Consider the following 7,112-nt stretch of genomic DNA (forward strand, 5'->3'; position numbering starts at 1 on the left):
GCGGAAGCTTTGCGTGGCGGGCGGGAAGAGGTAATTGACGTGCTTGCTTGCTTGCTTGCTTGCTGTGCTGAACGCTATTTATCAAAAGGCAAAAGTGAAGTGTGTCGGGAGGAAGAAGGTTGGTACAATGTTCAAATAACGGAGTCAATATCAACGCCCATGAAGAAGAAAAGGGAGATAAGGGGGGAGGGGAATTAAGGCTTGATCCAATATTCAAGCGTAAGTAAGGTAAGGTAAGGTAGGGGGTAACATCAAGAAATAAAAGAATATAAAGCAATAGGATGGAAAAAAAATTGCAGAACTTGAAATCAGTAGTCGTCATAATCGTACTGGGATCGCTGAGAGCCCAGGGTGCCATTATTTTTGCCGGAGCTTGTCAGTGGTCGGGGACCGGTTGGTTTTCGTTGTGGGATGCCTCTTCCTGGAGAAGATCTGGACGGGGAGCTATTGTTCTACGAAACGTTAGTATACAAATGCATTGGAGTTTAGGCGGTTGGAGATAGGGTTAGGACTTACAACATGGTCAACCATGCGAGCTGTGCCTTCTCGCATCGCCATGCGCTCTGCATAGCTCGGGTTCGGGTCATCGCTTAACTTGGATGAACGCTGTGGTATCAAGGGGCCATCATCTCTGATCTTAGGTGGTCGGGCAGGACCGGATTGGCTCATTATTGATGATCCGACTGAATATGCGCCGGCGGACATGGGGCGGTGGTTATCCGCCGCGCTGGATGGGCGGTCGCGGTTAAGTGCCCCGAGAGTCGGGTTTGATGCCCATGCGTCGGAATTAGGGGAAGTGGGGACGCCGTAGTGCTGGGCCTGGGATTCCAGCTGTGTCTGGTACCGAGATGTAGGGCCCTGGCGGGGCTGCGGGTGTTGAAGGTTCAAGCTGTCCCGATGAGCTCTGTATTTGGGAATTTCAGAGACCTGGGAGGGCACGAGAGGAGAGGGAGGACGGTTCTCTGTGCCCGCGGCATCCTTGTTGACGCTCGTGGTGGAGCGGAGCCGGTCGTCACCGCGGTGGTCGTAGTATTCGGCGGTGGTGTAGTTTGCGTTTTCCAGATCGGAGTTTGATCTCGATGCGTCGGAAGATAAGCGTTCTTTGCGATTTGGCTGGATGCTGTTGCGGATGTTTTCTCCCATGGAAGATGCGGTCGTTCTGGACCAACGGGATATCTTGGGGAAGAAGGATGAGCTGCTTGATTTTGTCTTGCGGGATTTCTCGTTGGACATCTTGGGCGTGGTGTCTGCGCTTGGCGGCGAGGCAACGGGGACTCGCTCAGGGGTTGCAAGGGGCACTGAAGCGCCTCGCTTATGCCGGCCAACAAAGCGGGAGCCAGGAGGAGTTGGGTTCTCGAGAATCTCCTGCTCGTCGCGGGTTAGAGGCTCCTCTTCGTTTTCTTCCATGACAGGACTGATATTGCGCTGGGAAGACTGAACGCGGACATCTGCACGGAGTGGTGAGGAGTTATATGGCGACTGTTCGGCTGTGGTAGCACCACTGCGATCGTGATCATCATATCCATCTGCATTGCCCTGTCCGTTGCCGTTGATATTCTCAGCAGAAGTACCCATGACAGGAGCTCGTCCCTCCTGGGCAGCTCGCAGAGCCTCAACTTCCGTCAACAAATGAAGAAGCATTTCCTCGATATTAGTCAGATCGCCGGAGCTCTTCAAACTGAGTGTTTTCAAAGCCCGCTTGAACACATTCTTCTTCTTCGAACGCATCTCCTCCTCAAATTCGCTGGACATCTTGCTGTGGGTGCGAGGGGTGATCATGGGTCGAGGACCACCGATGGCCTTCTGAGTACGGTCATGGCCCTTGGAGTTTGCATCAAGAAGCATCTCGTCCTGCTGGGCGATGTATTTCTTCATGTCCTCGAAGGAGTTGCGCATTTCCGCAGCGCTGCGGACGAGAGTGATCAGGATCTCGGTGTCTCTTGCATTTCGCTGGGCATCACGAACCGTCAACTGGATAACATGTTAGTACAGACTGATGTTTACTTCTTACGTTTGACGGCAAGTAATTAAAAAGGTAATATCTTACATGGTCCATGAGGGCGACGATATCCTTGGACTGAATCCTGTCGATACCTCGACCAGTCGAGCTATCGTACAGCGGCGAAGGCATTCCATGAGAATAGCCGCTCAAGTGCCGCTTATGTTTATCGTTAAACGGATCATCGACCTCCATCGGACTCCCAAGGCCACCGACGATATCATTCGACAGGTCGAATCCTTTGCCCTTTGGCTCTGGCGTAGCACTGCTGTTCGACCTATGGTTTGCACCAGATATGTACCCTTCATCCCGTGGATTGGGAGAAGCCATATCGAAGTGGTCGTTGCCATAGGGATTAGGACCAAGACCTTTGTCCAAATCAAAACGGTCACGACCGGGCTCTTCCGAGATCACGCCCAGACCACCCGCAGCACCGTAATCGGCGCCAGGTAGATCGGCATCGTTGAGCTCGCGTTCGGGGGAGAGGAGCTGTCTGCCCGATTGGGGCGGGCTGGGCTCGTAGGGCCAATGGTCGCGACCTTCGTGCGGGACGCCGCCAATAGGGCCCTGAATAATGGAAGGGTTGGTGTTGATGTCTGATTCGGTGTCGACCATGTGGCCTATTTCAGGGATCGGGCTACCGGAGTTGGGCAGTGCATTGGCACCAAGGATAGGCCGGTCTTCTTCCTCGTCTTCCTCATCCTCTTCAGACTGTGCAGTGCTGTGTGGTGGAGACGTCACGCCCATGCGTTCGTGGAATGGACGTTCATCAACACTTGGTGGTCCCGCAGGTTCATCATCATCAACCGCTCGGTCGTCCTCGTGTTGGTGGTCAACGTCAGCATCTTCCTCCTCATCTTCATAGGGCTCCTCTTCTTCCTCTACATGGTCATGCTCGTGCTGGTCCTCTTCTGCCTCATGTTCATCTTCTTCATTGAGATCCAAATGTCTGCTTGGACCCTCACCCTCGCCTTCCCCTTCATCGCCTTCCATGCCAGGGGTATAGCTCCTTGACGAGCGATTGACAAGTGGATGCGGCGAACGAGTCGAAACCTGTGAAGGATCGAGGAGAGACGCAACTGCCGACTCAACTCCAACGGGAGTATGCACGTACTGCACGTTCGTAGCACGGCAACCAGCAATCTGCTGTCCCTGGTCAAGAGGATCCGTAAAAGTGTCGTCGGTATAATTAGTCATGTGTTTGGAATCGATGTCAATGTCACGGTCATGGTCAAGGTCGTGGTCGTGGTCGTGGTGATGCTCATGCTCGTCATGGTCCCAGTAACTAGGTGAGTTCCTCTGTGATTCACCGATATCCAGCTTGGAGCCCAGCTCTTCGTCCGGAATGGTGGGAGGATGGCGGTGGCTGTAGTCTGCCGTCCGGGTTGATCTGGCCAGATCGGTGCTTGCGGCCGAGGAGAGAGACTCAATTGAGAGTCTTTGTGGTTGTTTGGAAGCTTCGTCACCTTCCTGGCCGGGAGTCAAGCTGCGATTGTGGTGTTCGTCAGCCTGATAGCTAGCCACGCTCTGGATGGGGCTGAGAGCGCGGTTATTAGAGAAGTCGAGGTCGAGGTCATGATGATGTTGTGGCTCGAGGGCCTTTGGAGTTGGAGACTCGTTGTATTCACGGGTGATCTCCTCTGAGAGCCCACTGCCCAGGTCCCTGGCATGCTGGTTTCCGCTGTCATCAGGGGTCATGCGGCCAATGGGAGAGGCGAGAGCTCGGGGAGAGCCCCTGGACACTTCACCTTCGAGGGCGGTGGCAGTCTGGGCCGACTGCTGCGAGAGGATGGACTGTCTGGTCATATCGGAGTCAATGCCGCTGCGGAAAGGCATGGGAGCAACATCGTGCTTTTGGAAGATGAGTTCAGTATCGTTGTATCCGGGAGCTGTTCCGGCTCCGGCTCCACGACTACCGCTAGCAAGAGAGCTCTTGCTACGTTTGTGAACCCTGTCCCGGCGGCCCAGGCTTGAGTTTGAATCATGGTGCTTCAGGGCTGCGGTGGTCAAGGCGGTTCCAACAATCTTAGCCGCCTCAGCATCGCGTAGGCCCTTGCTCTTCTTCCGGCTGACCCCTGGCGCTTCTACCGAGAGATGATCCTGACGCGAGGAGCTCCGTTCACGACCGGGACTGGCTCGCTTCTCACGTCTTCGTTCCTTGGACCTCGAGGAGGAGTGGGAATCAGGAGACCTGACGGGCGAGCTTGTATTATTACGCTCAGCATCCAGGCCGAGGCTTCTAGAGACATCTGGAGCACTGAACCGCTTTGCCAGCTTTGAGGAGGCAGCAACATCCTCCTTGGAGGACTTGTGGGCGGCGGTGCCGGCACCAGCAGCACCACGACCAGCCTTGATTCGGGCTAAAGGGTCATCCTTCTGGTCCTTTTTGAGCTCCTTGAGTTCAGGCAGGATGAGTCGACGAATGGCATCCTCGACAGTCTCGAGCAGTTTAGGGTTATTGAGGGATGATCGAGAGGTACCTGATCTGAAGGAGTACTGATCACCGTTCCCGGTCTTACCATTGTTTCCAGATGCAAGGGAAGTGCTGAGATAGCTCGACTCGGGACTAACCATCTCTCGTTCTCTATCCTTTCCAGAGCGTTTGGAGCTGTAGTCCAGGCCACCCGAGGAGCTTCCTTCTCCATAACGGTGTTTTGAACGAGTGCGGTCCCGAGAACCAGAGCCAGCACCAGCACCAGCACCACCACTGATCTTCTCAGCGGCCTTTTGAGCAATCCTTTCTCGGCTGAGACTTCGACTGCGTCTTCTGGAAGGTGTCTTGAGCAAGTCACGCGAGTCGGAGGCTGGTTCAGTCTCATCTCCACTGAGACTGTGGCTTCGAGGGCGATTTGTATGAGTTTCCGAGAGTACCAGGGGCCGGTCGAGCATGCTGTCTGCGGGCATGGACGAGATGTCCGAGGTGGGCTGGATGTACCTTGACGAGACCTCGCTGTCTCTGTTGACGATCTCGATCTCTACCGGATGGCCCCTCGAGGCACCTATATCATCTGCTCCATCGGTCAGGGAGCTCAGACTGCCATCATCATCAGCTCCGGCTCCGGCAGCACCAACTCTACCGCCGGCATCCTTCGAGGACCTGGTGGGCGTGCTGAGCGAGATGCGTCTGGTATACGATGGTCTTCTCCCTCCGCTGTTTTCACTGATGTGTATGCGGTCTCTGTCTCTGTCTCTGTCTCTGTCCCTGTCCCTGTCTCTGGTCTTCCTGCTGGACGAAGGGGTGACTCTGACCCTGACGCTTGGCCGAGAGCTGATGCCACCGCTGCCGGACCCTTTCTTGCCGCCCTCGAAGTACTCTATGAGTAAGGAGGTCTGGGAGTGATGCGAGGAGCGGGACATCTTCCCTCCTCCTCCTCCGCCGCCTCCTCCGCCCTCTTCGCGGTCCCTGTCCCTGTCCCGCGGCCGCGAAGAACGACGGCGGGTGGAGATGGTGATGGGGCTGCCATCTTCGGGGATGGAGTAGGACGTCTTGTCAGTCCGGCGGGAGAGATCAGTGGCAAGGTCGGTGGCAGTGCCCGTCGTGCTGGCGACTGTGGTATCGAGGACGGACTCTGTTGGGGCCGGGAGGATGGGTCTGCGGGTGTCGACGCCCATGGTTCTTCTCTGTCCCTTTCTTTTTTTTGGTCTCCTCTTTTTCTTCAGCAGGCCACTATCATAGTCAGGTCGATGGCAGGCAACGGGGTATAGCTCTGTATATATCTCTCAAGGCTCAGGGATTTTTATTCTTTTTTTTTTTATTCTTTTGTTGTTGGCGTTGGCGTTGGTGGATGGTTTTGTTTGTCGGTGTACGGAGTAAGTTGAAGAAGTAAAAAAAAAAAACAAGACGACCAAGACGAAAAAGGAGCTGTTTCTTCTGACTAGTAAAAGCGAAGAAAGAAAGAAAAAAGGGTCTTCTTTATCCCTGGGAGATCTCTAATTCTCTTGCTGGCCCTTCGTCTTTTTTCTGGTGAGGCGAGAGTGACTTGGAGGCTGCGGGTGACGGGGTGGTTGGTGGTTAGTTAGTTGGCGATGCTTTGTTGTCAGCGGCGGCGGGAGAGAAGAAAGGCGAGAGAAGACGAAGGAAGCCCTGCTGGTCCCTGTAGCCTGACGAGAAGAAATTGAAGAGAAGAACCAGAAGGGAAAAAAAACAAGGGTACAATTACAAGAAGAGGGAGGGACCTTGAAGAGTGAAAAGGAAGAAGAAGAAGAAGAAGAAGATGTCTGTTCTGTCTGTTCTGTCTGGCTGTCTGATCTGTCTGGTCTGTCCATCCCTCCTCCACCCCCAGCCATCAGTGTCTCTTTGACTAGCGCCAGTGGACCAGCCACTCTTATTATTTACCTCCGGCCTTTTTTCTTCCTTACCAGCCTCAAGATCATGACATTCTAAGTACCCTTAACTACCTTAACTAAGCTACGGCTGGGGTTCGGCGACATGGCATGACAGCGAGAGTCGTGATGATAGAGAGAGAGAGAGGCCCCCGAGAGCGCCGTTGGACTGACCTTCACCCGACAGATAACCGCCATCTAAGACTCTTCTCTTCCACCTCTCTTCTTCTTCTACAGAGTCCTTCTTCTCTTCTTCTTCTCCATCCTTCCGTCCCCCGGTCAACCAGCGTCCTGGCCCTCGTCGCCCATCCCTGCCCTTCTCCATCTGTCCCCAGGCCGCGGCACCCCCTGATTGGCCTCTGCTCCCTCTTGCTCGTCTGTGGCCTTGTCGGTGGCCTTGTCTGTGGCCTGCCTCTGCGCTCCTCTTTGGCCAGTCTCTGCTCGTTCGCTCGCTCGCTGTCGTGCCAACGCATCAACCTCCCCCTTCTTCTTGCAGGGTCGCACTAAGGCAAACTCTCTGGCCGTCGCTTGATGATCCCCGTAGCCGACTCCATCGTCCGTTAGTCGCCGTAGAGACGAGTAGTAGAAGACGCAGTAGTAGTAGAAGCTGTCGAAGCTGTAAGAGTAGCTGTAGTAGAAGCTGTTAGCTGTCAGTAGCTGTCAGTAGCAACCATCCCGGCGCCTCTCTCTTGCTTCACATGAAACCAGCAGACAAACATCCAACTGAGAGGGGCATTACCAGCCACACTCCTTTCTCTCCCTTCTCCCTCTCTCTCTCTCTCTCTCTCTC

At 54.6% G+C, this 7,112-nt stretch overlaps 2 protein-coding genes across 2 annotated transcripts; both read right to left on the reverse strand.

Annotated features, from left to right (window-relative positions):
- Nucleotides 1–462: 462 nt before the first annotated feature.
- On the reverse strand, nucleotides 463–5,611 carry TRV_02951 (uncharacterized protein; the record flags this gene model as incomplete). The annotated part of the gene is made up of 2 exons (XM_003022917.1): nucleotides 463–1,971; nucleotides 2,048–5,611. The coding sequence occupies 2 exons, from the start codon at nucleotides 5,609–5,611 to the stop codon at nucleotides 463–465; spliced, it is 5,073 nt and encodes a 1,690-aa protein (XP_003022963.1).
- Nucleotides 5,612–5,929: 318 nt separating this feature from the next.
- Nucleotides 5,930–6,647, reverse strand: TRV_02952 (uncharacterized protein; the record flags this gene model as incomplete). The annotated part of the gene is made up of 2 exons (XM_003022918.1): nucleotides 5,930–6,300; nucleotides 6,497–6,647. The coding sequence occupies 2 exons, from the start codon at nucleotides 6,645–6,647 to the stop codon at nucleotides 5,930–5,932; spliced, it is 522 nt and encodes a 173-aa protein (XP_003022964.1).
- Between the last annotated feature and the right edge of the window lie 465 nt (nucleotides 6,648–7,112).

This window comes from Trichophyton verrucosum (assembly GCF_000151505.1).
Source record: "Trichophyton verrucosum HKI 0517 chromosome Unknown contig00253_1.f1.exp, whole genome shotgun sequence".
Lineage (NCBI taxonomy): Eukaryota > Fungi > Ascomycota > Eurotiomycetes > Onygenales > Arthrodermataceae > Trichophyton > Trichophyton verrucosum.